General features: G+C 36.7%; 1 protein-coding gene across 2 annotated transcripts in view; it reads right to left on the reverse strand.

Moving 5' to 3' along the window:
• Positions 1–2,040: 2,040 nt before the first annotated feature.
• The window catches only part of LOC131152664 (uncharacterized protein At2g23090-like), a 33,313-nt gene continuing 10,106 nt past the window's right edge, over positions 2,041–25,247 (reverse strand). Inside the window, exons 3-5 of one of the 2 annotated variants that reach the window (XR_009136081.1) lie at positions 23,528–23,593; positions 10,421–10,674; positions 10,048–10,277 (exon numbers count right to left, since the gene is read on the reverse strand). Coding sequence is in view for 1 of the 2 variants with exons in the window: in XM_058104456.1 (XP_057960439.1) it covers positions 2,195–2,266; positions 23,528–23,593 (138 nt within the window). In the remaining variant the exon portion in view is untranslated. Of the gene's footprint in view, positions 2,267–10,047; positions 10,278–10,420; positions 10,675–23,527; positions 23,594–25,247 lie in introns of those variants that run through there. The other variant, XM_058104456.1, reaches the window with a different exon arrangement.

Raw genomic sequence — 25,247 nt, forward strand, 5'->3', positions numbered from 1 at the left:
AAATGAAGCATGTTCAGGATTTATTGTTGTTTATTAGTCCCTTGTCTTGTGCTTGTTTAACTTGTATCCAACATGTAAAAAAATTAGGAGCAGAGTATGATGTTTTCTCAATTAAAGTTGTATTCACATGGAAATTTTTTTAGGGAAGTGTCTTGTGTTATCATGAGCTTTGTATTTATTTTAAACTTTTGTTCTCTCTCCTGTTTAACACATGATACTGACAAATTTATTATTAGAATGAACTAGGTTGCTTTGATTTCCAGTGATTCACTTTTCTTCTTCATTTTTATTGGTTGCTACTTATTCTCCTTGATATTTGTGGATGTGTTTGTATGATGGATCTGCGATCAACTTTTAGCTTACGAGTTCAAGCTTGCATGTTGCAACTAGTGTCACACAACCTTTACATTATAGGAAGTGTCCAACTCATGATAGTCGTTATTAGAGCTTGTTTCATCATCCAGCATTGCTTCAATTAGTAACAATCAAATCATGCTTGTAAGGATCATTGCACTAATAAGGAGTGAATTGACAAATTTGAGTCAAGTCATCCATGTTAATAAAATGGCTATGGAGATGATTGAATTGTTGAATGTCGTGTTGCCTTTGAAAGGTCCTAAAGCAACAAGTTTATGATCTTGATATGATGGAAGACTCCAAGTAATGCAGGAGCTCAACACCACAAAAGATCTTCCAGTTTGTGTTAGGATGGTATATGGCAGAATGGTGTTAGATCATTGAGCATTCAATGGTGCTTGTAATGCATAGGAGCTGAAAAACTCCCTTTTTGTGGATATAGTACTTACATGTGATTGAATTTAACTTGAAAAGATAAGTTATTCGTGGCTATAGTATAGGATGATAAATTGTGGTATTGAGCCAAGTACAATGAAATTAATTTATAGATGGTGACTGATACCTTGAAAGGTTGAGGAATGAGGAATATCAAATATAATGCTTGGCTTAAACTATGAAACCTTAAGCATACTAGGACAACAAAGGAATAGGGAAGTAGTTCTGTGCCTTAATGTTGAACATTGGGGATGGTGGTGAAAGACATGTTATATTTTTGCCCTTGAACATATAAAAAGCATGGATATGTTGGGCTATATAAGAAATTAGGACTTGATTACAACCCTAGTGGTGACAAAAGGCTTGATTGATTACGTTAGAAAAAAAATTTCCTTTAGTCTTTAAAAGAGTACTTTATCGATGAGGATGACAAAAAGTCTTTAAACATGGCTAAATCTAAGATTATGAAAGCTACAATAAGCCAATATCTACCAAGGAATTAAATGTCTCAAGCTTCCAATGCATCCATTTGGTAAAGGTATTATTTGCTTTTATGTTGAGGCCCCCACCAAGTTGTATATTGTTGTCACGACGCTTCACTTAATGTCTTGCAAGTTTTTATGCTGAATGAGTTAAAATGATAAGAGGGTTAAGGGAAATCACAACAATGGGTGTGTTGTAGTAAATCAATGAATTACATAAGCAGATGAAATAATTGAAAGGTAGCCCAACTAAGTGTCTGATGTTGGTAGACATGAAGATCAAAGCGAAGGGCTCTCAGGCTATGCTAGTCCTTGGCACCTATTGCATCATCCTGCATAGCTAAACATAGAGACTTCATTTGAAACTCAACAAAAACTTGGGTGGCATAAAAGCGATGAACTCAACTATCAAACCTACATTGGAAGTAGCCAAGCATTTGTTTATGAATTTGACTAATGATGGGGCATGTTAACTTTATGTCATTTCGGTGGATGATTTTCAAGTGATACTAAGAATAAAATTCCTATAAGAGACTATATGCCCTTTTGTAAAATTCCCTAGCTTAAAGGATGATCGCCCTTTCATGGTCCAAGTTGTGTTAAAAAGGGAGATGATGATAAGTTCCTTTTTATGATGTAACTTAATAAGGGATTAAAGATTAGTGATGGAAAAGGAAATGGCCCAAGAGCAAGTATGTAACGACCTGAAAATTTATGCTATATTTTTTATATACTGAAAATCATTTTACTCTGATACCCCTGATTAAAATATACTATAACATACCTATGCAACAGAAAACATAAAATCATTAAACCATAATTACAATACCAGAATTCAATATTTTTTCCAAAACATCTTTCCAAAAATCCCTCACCAGATCTCCTATATGCTACTGATAAATACATCTCCCCAAAACCACTTACCCTTCTAACAGGGCAGTATAACTATCCCCTCTACCTTTGACCCTGATTTGCTGTTCAAGCTGGATCACCTGAAATATGTTAAATTACTGGGATGAGATAACTCTCAATAAGACGAAATATGTTATTACTAGTGTGTGGCAACTGAGTTTACATGAATAATATACTGATAAATAACTGAAACTAAGATAGCATATAAAATAATATACAGTAAAACTCACACCTATGTGGCTTAAAAAACAACTGTAATATCTGAACTTTCAATTTATTTATACTTCTAGTATTATAATATATCTGCTGTTATTTTCTAAATCTGTATACATATAAATAATTGTAAAAACTTCCCAGAAAAACTGTATGTCATGATTTAACCCCTCATGACTGATTGTGCGGCCCGTAGGCGAGATTAAACACTGGTTGGCTTACTAGTGGTAGTCTAACTATATGCATAAACATGCTTGTAGCATGAAAGACCCGCTCTACCTGGTTCGAACGCTAGGGAGCACTCTACACTACTATGGCACAATCGGCTGTTCCATACTCTATCTGAGATGTATGGTTGCACTCTGAACTGAAATAGTTACGGTACCATGCTCTGATAATTGATTTGATTCATCAGGGTTTGATACTGTATAATACTATTCCATAAATATATATATATATATATATATATATATATATATATTATTGTTTCATCATGATTCTGTATAACCATAACACTGTAAAACTGATCTAAATAAACTATATTATCTAGGCTAAAATATCTGTAATATCTTATTTGTATGATCTGTAATATCTGAACTAAATAAATGTAATATCTGAGTGTTATAAATTTGTAATCATGGTATTCTGTGAATATTGTAAAAGATGCCTGTGTATATATTGTAAATCATGATTTTATAAATCTGATAAAACATATTTATGTGCATAAATACTGTAAATCATGATATTCTAAAAACTGTATAAAAAGTGTACTGAACAAATACTAACTCAAGCCACACAATTAATAAATAGAACTCTTATACTGAAAATTTTATAACTGTATAATTTATACTCTGTATCTCATAATCAAATATTATAATTTATTGATAAAAATTTCTGAATTTACTAACATAACATATTTCTTTTACCGAACTTCCTGAGAATTGTTTATTATTTCTCTGTTTCACACTTGTAGCGTTCGTAATTTCAACACCCTGAAATTACACACACACACACACACACACACACACATATATATATATATATATATATATATATATATCATTTTACCTGGGTTCCTGAGATAACACCCACTGGGATCCTTAACCCATGTCTACGGTGTTTGGAAACTCAAACCCTAAAATCACAACACCCTAGTTTAATCATCCCAAATACCAGTATATCAACATTTAATCACACACACACACACACACACATACATACATACATATATATATATATATCATTTTACCTGGGTTCCTAATATAACACCCACTGGGATGCTTAACTCATGTTTGCGGTGTTTGGAAATCTAAAACCTAAAATCACAACACCTAGTTTAATCATCCCAAATACCAGTATATCAACATCTAATACAAAATTTGGGTTCAGAAAGACCCAATAACTATGAAAACCCTAAAATATCTTACTTACCCTGACCTTGGGATGATGCCCAAACTTCTCATACCAAAATTCTGCTCCAGCTAAGTTGTAGAGAATCTCCCCAAGATTATCGTGGTAATTTCTAATCGTCAAACCAAGGAGAAACGAGGCCGAAATCTTAGAGAGAAGTCAAAGAATCCGTTTCTAGAGAGAGACTAAATCCTTCGTTGAAAACCTGATTTCCACGTATTTATAGGTGACTTGACACGTGACTTCATTGACGAGCCACGTGTACTTGTCGACGAACCAAAGAAGGGAGTTTGTCGACGAAGGTAAAGAACTTGTCGAAAACCAATGAGTCTAAATTACCCCCCTCGGTATCTCTTCGTCGACGAAACACTGAACTTCGTCCACGAATCTCATAGGAAGTTCGTTAACGAAACCAGGGTGTTTGTCGACAAACCCTGCTTTGTTCTTTTAAAATTTTCCTTCTCTTTATCATTTAATTATTATAATTTCTGGGTCTCTACAAAGTACCCAACATCATCCAAGATGTGTTAAAAGAATCAAAGTTGTATGCTTGATAAGCTACTAAGTAACTTGGCTCCATGACAAGGTGATCATGAAATTGAGTACTTACCTAAGGTGAAACTCAATGTACTGCTAGATGTAGGTTTTATATAATCTTTTAAAGCAGTGGAAGAAACACAATATAAGCCTACGATTATGTGTGGGCTATCATAGAAGTATCTTATTCCTCTTATTATAGATTTGTTTCATCAATTAGTCACTTCAAGTACTTCACCAAGTTTGACCTATGATAAGGCTACTATCAAGTGTGGATAGAAAAATGGTGATGAACAAAAGACTACTTGCATAACTCACTACGGGGCTTTGAGTTGTTGATGATGCCTTTTAGGCTAACTAACGCGCAAGAAACTTTTTGCATTTAATGAACCAAGTGTTTCATGACTACTCTAAAAGTTTTTTTGTGGAATATAGTAATGATGTTGTTGCCTATGACTAGTTTGGAAGAGGATAAAGAGAATTTATGGAAGGTGTTTGACCAAATTAAGGAGAACAGCATATATGCCAAAAGAAGAAGTGATCAGTTTCCTAGGAGCATATCAAGTTCATCTAAATAGACACGGAGAAAGTGAGGGCTATCCAAGACTAGAAGGTCTTGAAAAATGTGAAACAATTTCTATCTTTCTTGGCCTCGTCAACTATTATTCAAAATTTGTTAAAGGGTACTTGAGGAGAGTTATGCCATTAACTGAATGAACTTCTAAAAAAGGGTTATGGTTGGAACTAGCAGAGGACTATAAGGAGCTATTGATGACTTGAAGGGAATCACGATGGAGGATCCAATCCTTGCTCTTATATTCAATATGAAGCCCTTTGAGGTATTAATTTATGCATTCGACCTCGACCTTAATGGTGTCTTATTGCAAAAAGGGACATTTTGTTGGTTTCAAGAGTTAGAAGCTTCACAAAGTCAAACAAGAGTACCAAGATTATGAGAGAATTGTAAGTTGTGATCCATTGCCTTTGAGTGCTATAAGGCTACCTACTTTGGTCAAAGTTAATTGTAGATGAATAACTCAATTGTTGGGTGCTCCTTTAGACAACCTAAGTTATCTCCCAAGCTTATTGGCTAGAATTATTGGAAGAGTTTGATTTCATTTTCGATACCATATTGGATAGCTGAATTAAGTGGCTAATGATTTGATTTGGAATATCAAACTCGTGGTCATCTAGATTGTAGCATACTTGACAACTCCCAATCATCATGGCACTACTAGAAGAGAATAATAGGTTGGACGAATGAAATATGTTGCTAATGCTTTGATTTGGAAGGTCGAGCTCGCGGCCATGTATACCATAGCATACTTGACAGCTCCTAAATCATCATGAAACTATTGAAAGAGGGCAAATTCACCAATTCTGGGTAGAGGATGGCTTACTTTGAACATATGAAAAATTGGTTCTTTATTCATCAAGCTAGTGACTTGAGGAAGGCAATCATATAAGGGTGCCTTGATTCATTTTTGAAAGCCACCTAGAAGGATATTATTGGTGATACATGCATGATGATGTCGTTGAATATGCATGAACTTGACTCGTCTAGGAAGAAGACAAGATTGAATAGAAGAAGATTGTAAGGTTGTTGGAGCCACTTCTAGTGTCTAGTGCCTTTATATTTTCACTAACCTCAAGTTGGGGATATTGGTTCTATCATTATGAGTGCCTATAAGTTTTTAAAGTATGACACTTTTATCCTTGCATGAAGGTATCATTCACCAAAGGAGATAGCATGGCCCTTTTAAAACACATTGTGAAATGGTCTCTTAAGACATAATTATTGACTATGGCATGAATTCACAAATAATTTTTCTAACCCATTGGATAACAATTGGGCATCTCCTGAAGCCATCTCCGGACTAATGGCCAAATGGAGCGATAGCTACTTAAGGAGCACTAGCATCCTTTCTTCAATGCCAACAAGAAAGACTTGGTGCATCTATTCAATGTGGCTTTGTTTTCAAATGAGCTCCATCACCAATAATAGTCCTTTCGAACTTGCCATGAATCGGTGGCCATTTTTGTCCCATATAGATGGATGATACCATATGAAGGGAAGAATCCTACAGCCTTCTGCACCAAAAAAAAGAGAAAGAATGTCGAGATTACCCATGCTCACCTAGAAAAGGCCACTGAAAGAATGAAAAAAGGGCAAATCAATGGAGAATAATGTTGTCCTCCAACGTGGAAGACTTGGTGCATGTCAAGGTTTTTCGAAACAACTTACTCTCTCGAAGGCTAGTATAGAAGACTACATCACAATTATAAGGGATCAGTCCCAATATGGATCCAAGTCAAAATAGGTTCCTGTAAGAATGCCCTTCAACTTGATGAAAGTGCACCCAATGTTCCAAATTATTTACCTCCAACCACACTATGCTAATAGCAATGATGCAACATGTAGTCAATGAACCACAACACTAATAAAGATCAAAGAGTTAAAGAAATTCTTACAAACAATCCAAAACATGATTCTTAGCAAAGTGAAGGCCTAGGTGAGGAAGAAATTAACTAGCATGTATCCATTTGCGAACAAAGTTTAGTAGTGCTTAGTGTTAAAGTCTACAAGTGCATTGACCATATAAGTGGGAGAGTACTATAAGCCAAGCTTGTCCAAGGACTTTGTCCTTGCCTATGGTGCTCGTTTTATGTGAGCATTCACCTTGTATCCATCATGTATGTATTTGCATATGATTTGTGTTTTGGTCATTATGCTATGTAAAAATTTAGGAAGTTGGATATGACGTTTTCCTTTGCTAGAGCTATAATTGCATTAGAAACTATTAAGAGGTGAGTGAGTATTCATTCGTCTTATATAATCCACTAGCACATACGTGTGTTTAGTCTACACTATCTCTCCTACAAAACATATTTTTCTTATGAATGTGTAATGAAATGAATCTGTTGCTTTGCTTTCTACCACGCGTTTCACTTTTCTTTTTCATGCTTGCTTACCACTTGTTACTATGTATTTGATGTTTGTGAGTGTGTATATATTTGCAATCAAATATCAGTTGCCTAATCCAAGCTTGTGCACCACAACTAGTGCACACTAGGAAAGTATTCAACTCATGACGCAGTCATTACTCACCAAGTTTGGCTGAAAACACCTCCCTCCCCTCCTCTCCCCTCTTTCCATTCCCTCCCCACCACCACCACCACAACCCACACACACTCGCACACACAAGTCTTGGCTCATTTTTTTAGTTTTCTAGCTCAAAATTATTTAATTATGTTCTAAATGCTATTATTAAATATTAACTGCAGTTTTTAGGAAGTAACATCTTTACATCATCATTTGTTTATAAAAAAAGATCAAATTCTATATGTATTTTTTTAAACAAAATAAAGACTAATTTGGTGTTTAGTGTTAATTGAAGGTTTAATTTTGATTTAATTTTTAAGAAAACTTATATATTATTGTACTTATAAGTTGTATACATTATATATAACATTTAATTAAGCGTTATATTTAACTCTTGATTTACCTATTACCATTATTATTTTTATTGTTTTATCTAAATCTTTAATTACCATTTCACAAGTAAAAACAAATAAAAAATCAAAGACTATTTAAGTAAATAATACCTAAATATCCAACCACAATAGCTAACAACTGTAGTGAAATTTTTATCACAATAACAACAATTATACAAACAAGGCTACATGGTGCAGTATCAATGTATTTAAGTTAGATTTTGTAAATTTGATTAGTTTTCTTTTCTTAATGACCAAGAGTCTAAGGTGGTTGGGACCTTATAGACCTTTACCTCCTTACCCAACTTGGGGTCAACTAACCAACACTGAACATTCTAGGGTGTTTTAGTGACAATGAAGTTAGTGTCACCTTTAAGTGGAGCTTGGATGATGACACTTAACTCCTATCCATTCCTTGTGCATGCAAGAGCATCAAACATCCAAGCACACCTAATTTTGCCCCTTCCCCATGTTATCCTCAACCCTAAGTTGTCTGCCACCAATAGCCACTATGTTATATTCTCACCCTTATTTTGCAATGGACAAAAGGGCAAATCCATCATGTCTTACTCCTAACCTTTTATGAGGCAACCACATGGTAGCTAACGCATACATATTTAAGCCAAGCATTATTCATCCATCGGATTTCTCTAGATATTCAAGAAATTATGGACTATCAAATGGATGGGACATATTATGGGGACATAGCATGCATGCCTTATTCTACACCTTTGGTATGGTAATCCTACTCCCTAAGTTGTCCACCTCCAATAAGCCATTATGTCACAATTTCGCCTTTGTCATGCAACGACTAGTGAGCCAAAAAAAAAAAAGAACGGACAATTCATCATGCCTCACTTTGAACTTATAATAGGACAATTGTGTGACACTCTTAAACTCTTTGGCATTGGAACTAAGCCTTCTCATCTATTAGAATTTTCTAGATATTTTAGCAATTGTGGACTATCAAATAATTGGCAAGGGTGATAGCAACGGTAGCTAGTGCTCGAGGCTAAAAAGGTATTTCCATTTATAGTAACGTCAATTGAGAATCTGGCATCCATGGTAATTTAGGAGCCCTTCACTCTCTCCAAAAGCAAATATAAGCCCTCCTATATGACACTTGTCAAGGCATGCTTGATACAACATGTACAAAGGAGCAATAGAGTTCACCATCACTTTCTTGTAAAAATATTTTTAGACCCTTATGATTATAATAGGAGGAATCAACAACTTATCTAAAGAATCATATTAGGTATTTATGACATGAATGCCACCTGATATTTCATGGTCAAGGGCAAGCCAATGTGCACAATGTCTTAGCCTGCAAAACTTTCCCATTTAGTACAGCAAATGTCCACAATGACCTATGGCAGTGTCTTATGAAAACTTTATGGTAAGTTCCCTCATCCTTGGGATAAAAATATTTTGTGTAACAACCTAGACCTTTTGTGCATTTGCCTAAAATTTTCTACTTAAATTTTATTAGTTTTACCTACATAATATAAGTAGCTTGCAATAGTGTCAAGCACAAGCCTTTCCTATCTATACACCTTGTTTGCAATATTTTGCCTTAATGCACTGGGTAATAAACACAAAGGCATTACACTTGTGTTTGACTACACACTTGGTTCCGATCACAAGAATTTTTGTTGGTAGAAAATTTTTTTCCATAATGCTTGCTAAAGCACAAAGGTGAGGAGAATCAAGGCATGTATCTCCCTTGGTCAATCCACAAACTCATATTATGTTGTGCTTCTTTCCCTCATTTCCTCATGCATTATTTTCTCTTCGAAGACACTGCCAACATGTCCAAAATCAACATTGCATTCTAACAAATCACACAAATATCCAAGTTCCACACCACAAAGCAATCACACTCATCCAATGACAAATAAGCATAGTTATTTTTTAGAGAGAGAGTGTGAGACAATACAAGAGAAGAGAATTGTATTGAATTGTGTAATTTGTATACAAGAGGGGTATCCTATTTATAGTCTAATCTAAGGGAAAGGTTTGTTTACCAAATCGATGTGGGACAAGTGTTATATATATTAAGAGCCCTCAAGGTGGCAAAATGGAGACCAATTTGAGTTTGGAAACTAAATTTTGAAGGCGTCCAAGAGGATGCTTCTTAGTGAAGATATTTGTAGTTTGATTGGCATAAGAAACTAATAATAGTCCAATGGTGCCACAAGTAAGATGATGACGACAAAGTGACAATTAATCTCAATGTGTTTTGTGCGTTCATGGAATACATCATTGTGAGCAATCTGGATAACACTTTGATTATCACAGCTGATGATAGTTATAGTAGAATGAGTGACGCCCATGTCTTCAAGTAACGAGCAAAACCAAAGAAGTTCCTAAGTTGTATCAACAAGAGCACGATACTCAGCTTCTGTGCTTGAACGAGCAGCGACCTTTTGCTTCTTGCTGCGCCAAGAAATAAGAGAATCACTAATGAAGAAGCAACAGTGTAACGACTTGCTTAATCTACTACATAATCAACCATATTAACTATCATTAACTTAAAATATAACAAAGTCAACCCAAACCGGTAGGTAACGAGGACACACCTGTCATACACAGCGGAAACTTAGGCAGCAGTAAACATAAATTTCATCCACTTAACCATATAACATAGTATACCAGAGTTACCTACATTCCACCATATACTGTATAAATATACAATCCTCAAAACATCAAAAGATAAAAACTAGGATCTACTTCAAAACCCCACTGACCCTAGTTCAAAAGACTCGCCTTCCTAACGGGGTAACACAACCGCCTCAACGGCACAGGGCTCGGTCGACCTGCCTTTCTGGGTTCCCTGGGATGAGACACTTCTTAGTAAGGGAAGTAAACTAAATACAGTTGTGTGGCAACATGAATATTTAGGTGCTATATTAAATATACAGTACATATTGCAGCTTAAAAACATTAGCAATATCATAGCTGAATAACAAATAATCTCATAGTTATACTGAATCATACTGTTCATAAAATCATCTGATATAACTAGTAATTCTGAAATTTACCCAAGATGAATAGCTAGTTGATGTCATATATTACCCCCCACGACGGATTGTGCAACCCGAAGGCGGGACCCGACAATGGCTGACCGACCACTACCGAGTCAAAAATGTCTATAAGTACGATGGGCCCACCGCACCCTAGTCCAGACTGCCAGGTGGACGTTTACAACTCTACAATGAAAGTCACATCGACTATCCATCTCTCACCCCCTCTACTTGCAGGGGCAGTTAGCACAAGTCTGAACTAAACTAAACTGTATAGCTACAGTATCGTGCTCCTAATAACTAATCTGAACTATCATCCGAGTTCTGATAACATATATTATATGATTATATACTGTTTTAACATAAATAGATTGATAGCATTTTCTAAATTCTATAATAACATAAATAATTATGGCCTTGCGCCGAATACATTCATAACTACGGCCTTGCGCCAAATACGTGCATATCTACGACCTTGCGCCTACTATCAATCACGGCCTTGTGCCAAACATATCATACATACTAATCTGAATAAATGTATTATTTATCATATATTCTGAAATCATAGTTTACTGTATTATCATGTTATTCCTAAAAATAACTAAAACATGTTTTTTCCGTCAAATTGACTTAACATAATATAATATGCGTAAAATAATATTCATGCGACACAATACTGAATAAAATCATGGATTCGGTTCTGAAATCTCATTTCCTGACATTTCATACTAAAAATACATATTCCTATGTAAAAGCAGTATTTCCCCAAATATATATCTTCAAAAATATGCTCATATATAATACATACTTTATGAACATAAATCTACTAGTAAATAATAATAATAATTTTCATGAAAAATTACTACTTTAATTTACTCCCTTACCTGACTATTGAAAAGCCCCTACAATGTCTAGTCCTACACCCGCAGGGTTCCCCATTCAACACCCTGAAAACAACATCTCCCTAAACAAAACTTCAGTATTTCTTTGAGTACGACATTTTCTATAACTGCAGGAAAACCAAATATTAAATAAAATGTCTTATCCTGAATTTGGAATGGAATTCACGTTAGCCCCACCAACGATCTACTCCAAAAGACTTAAAGAGAACTTTCCCAGGAGTATCGTGGCGGCCTCGAATCGTCGAACCAGCAAGAATCCGGCCTAAAATCTTAGAGAGAAGGGGGAAGGGACGAATAGGAGAGAGAGAGAGAGAGAGAGAGAGAGAGAGAGAGAGTTTTGGCGTAATTTCTGCTGGAAAAATCAAGTTTAGGCTATTTATACACCTGCACTCGTCGACGAGGCCACAAAGGAAGTTCATTGACGAACGCTTATTCCTCGTTGATGAAATTTAGAGTTAAAAATAGCCTCGGTATCTTCTTGTTGACGAGACACGTGTCCTCGTCGACGATCTCAATAAGCCACTTTGCGTTCATCGACGAGGACCTATTGTGACACCTTTTTCAATTCCCTTTTTCTCCCTCTTTTATTATTTAAATACCATAATTCTTCGGGTCTCTACAAATAGTTAGTGGTGGATCTACGATTAGTGGGGTCACCTGCCCAATCTGCAACTGAGTTGGCACGAAACTCAAAGTGAAGAGTGGGTAGAGAAATGGAGACCATGAAATAGGGTCCCCTTAATGTACCTGAGAATGTGAAGCACTGCGACATAATGGGGTGTGCGAGGAAAGGATAGAAATTGACTGACAATATGGATAGCGTAAAAGATGTCTGGGCGAGTAACTGTAAGATAAATAAGACTCCCAAACAACTGGTGAAATAGGGTGGGGTCATCCAAAGGTATACCATCCATAGGAGTGAGTTTTGAGTTGAGCTCGAGAGGAGTGGTGCATGTCTTACTATATGTGAGTCATGCTCGAGTAAGAAGATCTGAAGCATACTTGGCTTAAGAAAGATAATATCCTTTGGAGTTAGAAGTGATCTCAAGTCCCAAAAAGTAACTAAGCTTCTCAAGATTTTTCATTTCGACATGTTGGCTGAGATAGGTTTTGAAAGCCGAAATTTTGGACGCATCATCGTCGGTGATGATTATATCATCAACATAGAGGAGAAGGAGTATAGTCCGCTGGTCTGATTTGTGGATGAAAAGGGCAGAGTCATGCGGGCTGGGAGTGAATCCAAAATCTCCAACAATGGTTCTAAACTTGGAAAAACAAGCCCGAGGAGCTTGCTTGAGACCATACAAAGCCCGACGAAGTTTGCAGACTTGATGCGGAAGATGATGAGAACCAGGAGGACACATATAAACTTCTTCAGTGAGTTCACCATGAAGAAAGGCATTCTTGACATCCATTTGAAATAGACCTCAATGACGAATGGCAGCAACTAAAATTAAGTTGTGGAGTGAAGTGAGACGGGCAGCCGGGGCAAAGGTCTCCTCATAGTTGATCCCATACTCTTGGGTAAAACCTTTTGCTACCAAGCAAGCTTTGTACCTCTCAATAGACCCATCAGAGTGAGTTTTGATTTTGTAAACCCAGTTGCATCCCAGAGCATGTTTGCCAATTGGCAAGTCCACGAGATCCCAAGTGTGAGTGTTTTCGAGTGTCTGTAGTTCCTCATCCATTGCTTTCTACCAAAGAGGGTTAGAACTAGTTTCACAATAAGACTGAGGTTCATGCTGAGTAAAAATAGTGGACATTACAAAGTCACGAAGATGAATAGAAGGAGTTTTTACCTAATCACTTTGTCAAGGAAGGAGATCGGGAGCTATTGGAGTGGATCCATCAGAAGAGAGAGGTTGCTCAGAAGTGGGCAAAGTGGATGACTTAGGTGGAGTATCTGGAGACATGTTAGGTGGTAATGACTCATCTGATAAATAGATAGGATGTGTTGCTGGGGAAGTTGACTCAGAAGAAGATCTTGTCTCAGGAGTATCACGAAAAAGATCTGCTGAGAGATCAGTGAAGAGTAGAGAGGTGTTGTTGTGTGATAGTTGAAACTTGGATATGGAGGCAAAAATCTTGTGTTCCTAGAAAATAACATGACGTGACACTCTGAGACATTTGGAGTAAGGATCCCAACATCTGTACCCTTTGTGTTCAACACTATATCCCAAGAAACAACATAAACGGGATCTAGGATCCAATTTGGTACACTCATGAGGCTGAAGTAGAACAAAACATGCACAACCAAATACCTTAAGAGTGTTATTGAAACGACCTACTAATAAAATAAAATATTTTTCCCTAGTTTTAAATTCAATCATTAACCTAAACAGTAGAAGACCAATCATATAAAATAAAACCACACATAATACAATACCAGAGTGTTAAACCAACCCACAATATACAATTATCACTGTTTTCCCGAAACTACCCTTACTGATATCAAGGGTTTACAAAAACATGTTACCCAAAAATATTCACTCTCAAAAAGGGCAGTACAACAGCCCCTCTACCTGCGAGCCTGCTCCGCTCGCCTAACTGGTTCACCTCAAAAATAATTCAACACTGGGATGAGCCAACACTCAGTAAGACGAAACATGTTATTACTAGAGTGTGGCTATTGAGCTATAGTTTGGTAAAAATAATCTGATTTAAGAATAATATGAATAATTAAATCCAAAAGTGTTGATATTACATAACATATAATAAAACCATTAACTACATAATTGAACATGCCAATCTATATGAAATTACTTTTCATATTAATACTACTATTTCTGAAAGTCTGATAGTACTCATAATATCTGAAAAATTTTCCTAAATGGTTGTATGTCATGATTTAACCCCTCATGACAGGGTTGTGCGGCCCGAAGGCGGGACCTATCTTGGCTGGCCAACCAGGGTAAGTCAACTGAACTCCGACAGTTTGATCGGCCCCCTCAATCCATATCTGATGGAGAGCCTGCCCCGATGTGGGCACGATCGACCTCATACCACTTACTATCTAAGTAAAGTGGTTGCACTCTGAACTGAATATCTGTAGCTACGGTACAGTGCTCTATTGTCTGATCCATCAAGGTCTGATACTATATAGGTAACTGATATCTGTAATATACTGTTTTTACTATGATTTCTAAAATAACCACAACCCCATAAAATTTATCTGAAATTCTAAATAAACTGATTGAAAATCTGATTTCTATATAATTGAACTACTGTCTGAAGATCTATATATTGGGGTATTATGGTACTAATAAACGTGTTATTCTGAAATTACTGAAAATGCGTATTTCTGAGTATACTGTACACTGAAAAAGTCGTCATTCTATAAACATGCAAATATCATGGTATTTCTATTAATCACTATAAATATGGTATTCACAAATTCTATAAATATAGTACTGTTCTGTTATCAACTCAAGCCACACAAATAAATATTAATATTATCAAGTTCTGAAAACTGTAAATATATATAATCTGAATAATAATTTGGTAAAAACATATAGTTCGTACTGAAATCGTAAAAGGGTTTCCTAGCATAGCATATTTCTCGTACCTGACTATTAAAAAGCCCCTACTGTATACTGGTCCAACACATGTAGAGCTTCCTACTCAACACCCTGAAAATAACATTTTTCATAACAGAATATCATTATTTCTTTGTCTCTATCATTGATACAACTGTCAGAAAGTCAAAAACTAACTAAAAGACCTTACCCTGATTCTAGGAAGAAATTCAACTCGATCCCACCGATGATCCGTCCCAGCAAACTTGAAGAGAACTCCGCTAGGAGCGTCGTGGTGGCCCCAGATCGTCAATCTGGCGTCTGACGGGGCCTAAATCGAAGAAAGAAGGGAGAGGAATTGTAAGAGAGAGAAAGGAAGGAGAACGACGCTGAATTTTTGCATTAATCCAAGGTTTTGCACTATTTATACTACGGCCTTCGTCAACGAGCCACGTCATCTCGTCGACGAGTCTAATAGGAAATTCGTCAACAAACACTCCCCTTCATCGAAGAAATTCAGAATCGCCCAAAACCTTCTCTCGGTATTTTATCGTCAACAAAATATGTCATCGTCGACGAGACCCTCTTATACCCTCGTCAACGAATCCCCTGTGTTCGTCGACGGGGCCATTAGAAAATTCCTTGGGTTATTATATCCAAAATGCAACGCGTTCGTCGACGAAGTCTGCTGCCTCCTTCTGTTTCCATTTCCATTTTCCTCCCTCTTTATTATTTAAATATCATTATTCTTCGGGTCGTTACATTCTCCCCTCCTTATTAAATTTCGTCCTCGAAATTTACTGTTTATATATCTCATCATCATTTAAAGGCAAAATGATCTACTTATTTTATTATCTGCCCTCACTTATGACAGAGAAATACCGTGATTACATGGGTAGTTCTAGGAGATTACAATTATAAAAGAAAATTCCCTTAAAATCAAAATACTACCTATCCTATACACTACATTACAATTACCTTAATTATACATCACCGCTGTGTTCACCAAATAAGTGGGGATATTTCTGTCTGATTTCATTTTGAAGCTCTCACGAGGCCTCTTCTACCGCGTGGTTCATCCACAAGACTTTCACTAACGGTATCCTCTTACTGCGCAATACCTGTTCTTTTCTATTTAGGATCCGCACCGAAGCTTCTTCGTATGCTAGATCACACTGAGTTCCAATTCTACATAACTAATGATATGGGAAGGATCTGAGACGTATTTCCTTAACATAGAAACATGAAACACGTCGTAAATCCTGAATAGAAATGACGGTAAAGTGAGCCGATAGGCAACTAACCCAATCTTCTCAAGTATCTCAAATGGGTCAATGAACCTAACGCTTAACTTACCTTCTTCTCAAACCTCATGATCCCTTTCAATGTTGTGGTTTTCAGAAATACATGATCACCCACTTCAAATTCCAGTTTCCAGAGGCAAGTATTTGCGTAGCTCTTCTGTCGACTCTGTGCTGCACTGATTCTATCTTGAATGAGTCAAACTTTTTCGCATGCCTGCTGAATTATCTCTGGACCCAAAACTCGCCTCTCGCCAACTTCATCCCAGAAAAGAAGAGATCGGCATTTTCTAGCATATAACGCCTCGTATGGTGTCATGCTAATGCTAGCCTAATAACTGTTATTATAAGCAAATTCAACTAGCGGCAAAAATTGAGTCCAGCTACCCCCAAAATCCAGTACACACGCTCGCAACATATCCTCAAGTATCTTAATCATTCTCTCTGTCTGGTCATCTGTCTGAGAATGGAAAGCAGTGTTGAATGTTAACTGAGTCCCCAATGCCTTCTGCAAGCTCCTTTAGAATCACAATGTAAAACTTGGATCACAGTCCGAGACTATGGATACTAGCATTCCATGAGGTTGAACAACCTCCTAAATGTAAATCTCTACTAATCTACTCATAGGGTAGCTAACTTTAATAGGTAGAAAATGAGTCGTCTTCATCAGCCTATCAACAACCACCCTACCATGCTACATCAGTACACAACTGAACCCTCTCAAAGACGCGTCACTGTAGATAATATAACCATTACCTCCAGAAGGAATCGTCAGAACTGGTGCAATGACGAGCCGCTGCTTCAATTTGGGAAACTTTGCTCGCATTCTTCATCCCACACAAATATAGCATTTTTCCTGGTCAAACGTATGAGAGGTCTTAATAAAACTGAAAACCCCTCAACGAATTGACAGTAATAACCTGTTAGCACTAAGAAACTTCTGACTTCTTGCACGTTCTTCGGCCTGGCCCAATTCACCACCTCGTCAATCTTACTGGGATCTACTGAAATACCATCTTTTGAGATCACATGGCCCAAAAATGCAACCTTCTCAAGCCAGAACTCACACTTACTAAACTTGGTGTAAAGATTTTCCTCTCTAAGTGTCGGTAGTATCTGCCTCAAATGCACCTCATGATCCTCGAAATTCTTCAAGTATATCAGTATATCATCAATAAAAACCACCACAAACTGATCTAAATACTGGTGAAAAACTCTATTCATTAAATCCATGAACACAACTGGGGCATTCGTCAGACCAAACAGCATAACGAGGAATTCATAGTGCCTGTACCTGGTCCTGAAGGTTGTCTTTACTACGTCCTCTGCCTTTACTCTCACCTGATGATACCCTGATCTGAGGTCGATCTTGGAATATACTTGTGTACCCTGGAGCCGATCAAATAAATCGTTTATATGGGGTAGAGGATATTTATTCTTAATAGTAACCTTGTTGATTTCCCTATAATTAATACACATCCTCAAAGACTCGTCTTTCTTCTTTACAAATAATACTATAACTTCCCATGGCGACACACTGGGTTGTATAAACCCCTTGTTCAGCAAGTCTTGCAACTGTTCTTTTAATTCTCCCAATTCAGTTGTAGTCATACGGTAGGGAACCTTAGAGATCGGCGCTATCCCTGGAGGCAAATCTATAAGAAAATTCACCTCGTGTTCGGGAGGCAATCCTGGTAGTTCCTTAGGAAAAACATATGGAAATTCTTGCACGAATGGGGTACTGTCGAGTTTCGATTCATTTTCTAACGCTTCCTTTATAAAAGCCACGCATCCCTTACTCTCGTCCCAGAGTAATCTGCTAGCTTGTAAAGTTGATACCAGCTGCAGTGGAGTACGTACCCGTGAACCAACGAATCTGAATTCTTGTTCACCAGGGTGTCTGAAAATTACTTCTTTTTGACAACAATCAATGCTGGCATGATTACCAGTCAACCAGTCCATACCCAGTATTACATCAAACCTACACATATCAAATACAATCAGATCTGCTAGTAACACTCTCCCCTGAATTTCTATTGGATGCCTTCTAAGTACCCTTTGACATCTCATCACTAACCCTGATGGTGTAGCTACTGACAATGTTATATCTAACAATTGGGTCTCACTTTCAGATAATTTAACGTAAGATGCAGAGACAAATGAACAAGTGGCACCTGCGTCAAATAGAACAATAACTGCATATGATAAAACAGTAAATGTACCTATCACCATATCCGCAGCAGTCTCAGCATCACCCGGCGTCAGAGCGTAAACTCACACTGGGGCTACATTCCTCTCCCGGCCTCCACGAGGCACCGAATATCCTTTCCGAGCTGGCTGATGTCCTCCCCGATAAGGTTTGGGAGCTGAAACCTGGTCCTACGACCTTGGGCATGCACGTGTCATATGACCGGGTCTCCCACACCGGTAGCATACACCTCTCCCTGCCAGGCACTCCCACGAATGACGTCTCTCGCATGTCTTGTAATAACCCGAAAAAAAAAATTAAAAATTAAAAAAAAATAATTAATTAATTAAGTGGTTAAACACTATTAAATTAATGTATTAAATAAACAAATAAAAATAAATAGTATGAAAAAAATAATTATTAATTAATTAAATGTTATTAAATTAAATAAATAAATAGTAAAAAAATGGAATAAAGATATATATATATATATATATATATATATATATATATATGTGTGTGTGTGTGTGTGTGTGTGCGTGTGTGTGTAATATATATGTAAGCTTAATATATATATATATATATATATATATATATATATATATATATATATATATATATAAGTTAAGTAAGTAAGGTTAAAAAAAGAAGAACAAGAAGAAGAAGAAGAAGACGAAGAAGAATCTGGATAGCGCAGAGATAGGGACTACCATGAAAGCTCCGTCGTCTCCGTCTCCGCCTCTCTTTTTTTTCTCTCATTGCTCGACGAATATTCGACCGATCGAGAAACGAAAGGTGTCATTAGATTCCTATCTCCGCCACCAACATTTCTACTGAAATGGATTTGTCGTAGGAGCATCATAGACATCATTCCTAGGGAAAGGTATATTTTCCCTAATTTCTCAATTTCTGGTTAAATCTACTGTTGAATCGACGATCAGGCACCACCACGGAGTCCTAATCATCATCGTCATCATTTTGACGTAGGCAATTTTTCAATTGGGGTTTTCTAAACTCCACTCCAAAGTGAAAGTGGGATTTGAGAAATTTGGTAAATTGACTATATTTAAGGGTATATTTATTTATTGGGTATTTAAGGGCCTATAAAATATTAAAATAATATTTTATTCAAGATTAATTACATGGAGTTAGAATTTTTGATTCAGGGTTCGGGTGAGCGCCGTAGGTATTTTTCGGAGTCCCTGTTGGCGTAGTTCAAGAAATCAGGTAAGGGGAAAAATATATATTAAATCAAAATTATTATAAATTTAATAAATAATAAATTGTGCTACATGTAAGTGTATATGTTTTAGTATGGGTAAAATGCTAACCATTTAAATTATTATTTTTTTTGAATTTATGGTTGTTTATTAGATACGTATATGCGAAAATGAACTGATGAAAGTGAGAAATATTTTCAGGATAATTATATAAGAAATGAAAGGTATTTTCAGTATATAAGCATTAAATGTTGGTTGGCTTATTTTTCAGGCATTGTATGAATATTACTACTAAATTGTGTAGTATGAGAATCTGTGCAAATTATATGTTAAATGTATGAGATGCAGGCTAAGTAAGTAAAACAATGAGAGTAAAATATGATATGAATAATGTTGCTTTTGTATGTTAAATGCAACCATGTAAAGGTACGACAGCTGAAAGTCGGGTTAACAGATTCTAGCGCATTTCTATGTGGACTAACTGTAACAGATTCTAGTGCATTTCTATGTGGACTAACAAATGACGGCTAAAGAGCGACTATAGTACAAAGGAATGAAATGAAAATGTTATAAAATGAAATGACAAGGAATGACAATGCAATGAAATGAAATGTGAAATGTGAATGATACAAATGGGAAAGAGTCACTTAAAGTGAAACACAAGGAAATGTTAAGTTATGAACATGAAAGAATGTGAATGATTGAATAACGATGAAAAGAATGATGTATTATGATATTAAAAGTATCCATGAATGTAAAAACATGTTACGATTGGGTGAGACATACTCTTCGCCTGAGGGCTTACTGAGTAAGGCAAGTACACTAGTAGCTTCAGATGTGGCAGTAGTTGCATAACGCACTAGGGCAGAGGGAACCTACTTGTATGGGCAAGTAGAATTCCCTATCCTTAGGGCCTTTATCGGTAAACTGTTGTTGAATGCGTGAATACGAGATCAAGTTAACACTTGAGGGCTTACTGAATAAGGTGAGTGCTTTGGTATGCTTTAGTAGGGACCTTTGGGTTACCTAAGTATCAGAGCAGAGGGGTGCTACTTGTATGAGCGGGTAATCACCTCTATCCTTGGGTAATATCATGGGTAAACCTTTGCATGTGATTGTTAGGTTCAATAAATGACTTTCAGTATTATGTTAATGATTTCCAAATATTATAAAATGATATGTATAATCTCATGATGGCCACACGCTGAGTTTAATATATTATTTCTTCCCTTACTGAGATGTGTCTCACCCGAATATGAAATTATCTTTTTCAGGAGTTGCTCAAGATCAAGCTTAAAGAGCTCGAGAATTTATAACATTTTTGGTAAATAAAAAGAAAAAATGGTATATTTTTATGTAATTTTGATATGTATATTTTATATTTTGTGATTTATGTTTTAAGTTTTATAAGATATGGATGGTTGTGAAACATACAAGTATTAGTGGATAATGTTTTGGAGACACGTATATATTCGAATACAAGTGAATGATTAATTTATTATGGTTGGTAGTTAAAATTAGTAAACTCTAGTATTATGTTATATGGAGATTATGGTTATGTTTTCCGCTACATATATTATGGATTATGGATTATCAAGATTTTATCAGGTATAACGCGCGGGACCCGGGTTTAAGGGTTCGGGGCGTTACATGTGTGGAACACTGGGAAGGTCTGCATACCTTGGTACTCGTGAGGTCCTGTCTTCTGCCTCTGATCTCCTCTATCATGACCTCCTCTCCATGGACCTCTACTGGAGCTAGCTTGATAACCCTGAGGCTTCAATCTCTTCCTCTGACTCTGAGCTGCTAAACCCCTCTTAATACCATTCTCAATTATCACAGCTCTGTCTACAACCTCCGTAAATGTCTGAACTCTGAAGCCAATCACCTACTCAAACAAGTTCTGCCTCAATTCCTTTTTAAACTTCCTGACTTTTTTCTCTTCATCAGGTGCTAGATGTGGAGCAAAGCGCGACAACTCGATAAACCGAGCTGCGTACTAGGATACGGTCATCTGCCCCTATACCAAATGCAGAAACTCTACTGCCTTCGCGCTCCAAACGACAGAAGGAAAATATCGCTCAAAGAATAGCTCCTTGAATCGATTCCAAGTCACTGACACTAGAACCGGCCTCTGCTCCTCTATCAGTCGCACTGATCTCCACTAGCGCTTCGCCTCTCCTGTCAGTTTAAACACTGCGAATACCACCTTCTGTTCATCCATACATGGAAGCATAGTCAGCGTCTCTTCAATATCCTAGACCCAATTTTCAGTTATAATCGAGTCATCTCCTCCAACAAAAGATGGGGGCTTTATCCGCTTAAACTGCTCTATCGAACAGCTACGCTCCCCTGAGCTCCTGGCCATCTCAGCCATCACCTGCTGGGTGACACTGCGTAGAACAGCATCAGTATCGGCACCTCCCATACTGGAAGGTCCTACTCCATCCCTCCCAGGGTTCATACCGCTACTTCCTGGATCCATCCTGAAAAGACAAGAAAACACTTAAGAACCTTATCTTCTGCACAGACCCTACCTATTTCATTCTACTCAAATCCTATATTTATAATTAATTACTCTCCTCAATCTTAACCCAAAATCCAGTTCTAGCACCTAGACACATGACCCGACGATAGTTTACTATGATTTTTTTGAAATCGTCACCCCAAGAAAAACACAAAAACCGCCACGAAAAATCTTGTACCTAGACCACAAAACAAACTTAAAATTCTTCCCTATACTCTAGTATTGCTTCCACTGTGCTTTAAAATCTACAGAACATAACAACCTAATCTCTAATATCAAATTGAAATGACCTGCTAATAAAATAAAATATTTTTCCCTAATTTTAAATTCAATCATTAACCTAAACAACAGAAGGTCAATCATATAAACTAAAACCACACATAACACAATACCTGAGTGTCAAACCAACCCACAATATACAATCATCACTGTTTTCCCGAAACTACCCTTATTGATATAAAGAGATAGAATGTGCTGCTGGGGAAGTTGACTCAGAAGAAGATCTTGTCTCAAGGGTATCACGAAAAAGATCTGCTGAGAGATCAGTGAAGAGTAGAGAGGTGTTGTTGTGTGATAGTTGAAACTTGGATATGGAGGCAAACATCTTGTGTTCCCAGAAAATAACATGACGTGACACTCTGAGACATTTGGAGTAAGGATCCCAACATCTGTAGCCTTTGTGTTCAACACCGTATCCCAAGAAACAACATAAACGGGATCTATGTTCCAATTTGGTACACTCATGAGGCTAAAGTAGAACAAAACATGCACAACCAAATACCTTAAGAGTGTTATTGAAAAGACATTCTAATAAAATAAAATATTTTTTCCTAATTTTAAATTCAATCATTAACCTAAACAGCAGAAGGTCAATCATATAAAATAAAATCACACATAATACAATACCAGAGTGTCAAACCAACCCACAACATACAATCATCACTGTTTTCCTAAAACTACCCTTACTGATCTCAAGGGTTTACAAAAACATGCTACCCAAAAATACTCACTCTCAAAAAGGGCAGTACAACAGCCTCTCTACCTGCGAGTCTGCTCCGCTCGCCTAGCTGGTTCACCTGAAAAACAATTCAACACTGGGATGAATCAACGCTCAGTAAGATGAAACATGTTATTACTAGGGTGTGGCTATTGAGCTATAGTTTGGTAAAAATAATCTGATTTTAGAATAATATGAATAATTGAATCCAAAGGTGCTAATATTACAAAACGTATAATAAAATCATTAACAACATAACTGAACATGTCAATCTGTATGAAATTACTTTTCATATTAATACTACTATTTCTAAAAGTCTGATAGTACTCATAATATCTGAGAAATTTCTCTAGATGGTTGTATGTCATGATTTAACTCCTTATGACAAGGTTGTGCGGCCCGAAGGTGGGACCTATCCTGGTTAGTCGACTAGGGTAAGTCAACTGAACTCCGACAGTCTGATCGGCCCCCTCAATCCATAACCGATAAAGAGTCTGTCCCGACATGGACATGATCAACCTCATACCACTTACTATCTAAGTAAAGTGGTTGCACTCTGAACTAAATATATGTAGCTACGATAACGTGCTCTACTGTCTGATCCATTAGGGTCTGATACTATATAGGTACTAATATTTGTAATATACTATTTTTACTGTGATTTTTAAAATAACCATATCCCCATAGAATTTATCTAAAATTCTAAATAAACTGACGAAAAATCTGTTTTTTGTATAACTGAACTGCTGTTTGAATATCTGTATATTGGGGCGTTATGGTACTGATAAACGTGTTATTCTGAAATTACTGAAAATGCGTATTTCTGAGTATACTGTATACTGAAAAATTTGTCATTCTATAAACATACAAATATCATGGTATTTCTTTTAATAACTATAAACATGGTATTCACAAATTTTATAAATATAGTACTGTTCTGTTATCAACTCAAGTCACACAAATAAATATTAATATTATCAAGCTCTGGAAACTATAAATATATATAATCTGAATAATAATTTGGTAAAAACATATAGTTCGTACTAAAATCGTAAAAAGGTTTCCTAGCATAGCATATTTCTCTTACCTGACTATTAAAAAACCCCTACTATATACTGGTTCAACACCCGCAGGGCTTCCTACTCAATATCCTGAAAATAACATTTGCCATAATAGAATATCATTATTTCTTTGTTTTCATCATTTCCTACAACTGCCAGAAAATCAAAAACTGACTAAAAGACCTTACCCTGATTCTGAGAAGAAATTCAACTCGATCTCACCGATGATCCGCCCCGGCAAACTTGAAAAGAACTCCGCCAGGAGCGTCGTGGTGTCCCCAGATCGTCGATTCGGCATCTGACAGGACCAAAATCGAAGAAAGAAGGGAGAGGAACTGTAGGAGAGAGAAATGAAGGAGAACGACACTGAATTTCTGCATTAATCTGAGGTTTTGCACTACTTATACTGCGGCATTCATCGATGTGCCACGTCATCTCGTTGACAAGTCTAATAGGAAATTCGTCGACGAACTCTCCCCTTCGTTGACGAAATTCAGAATCGCTCAAAACCTTCTTTCGGTATTTTCTCATCGACGAAACATGCCCTCGTCGATGAGACCCTCTTGTACCCTCGTCGACAAATCCCCAGTGTTCGTCGACAAAGTCTGCTGCCTCCTTCTGTTTCTATTTCCATTTCCCTCCCTCTTTATTATTTAAATATCATTATTCTTC

Source organism: Malania oleifera, chromosome 1 (genome assembly GCF_029873635.1).
Source record: "Malania oleifera isolate guangnan ecotype guangnan chromosome 1, ASM2987363v1, whole genome shotgun sequence".
NCBI classification, from domain to species: domain Eukaryota; kingdom Viridiplantae; phylum Streptophyta; class Magnoliopsida; order Santalales; family Ximeniaceae; genus Malania; species Malania oleifera.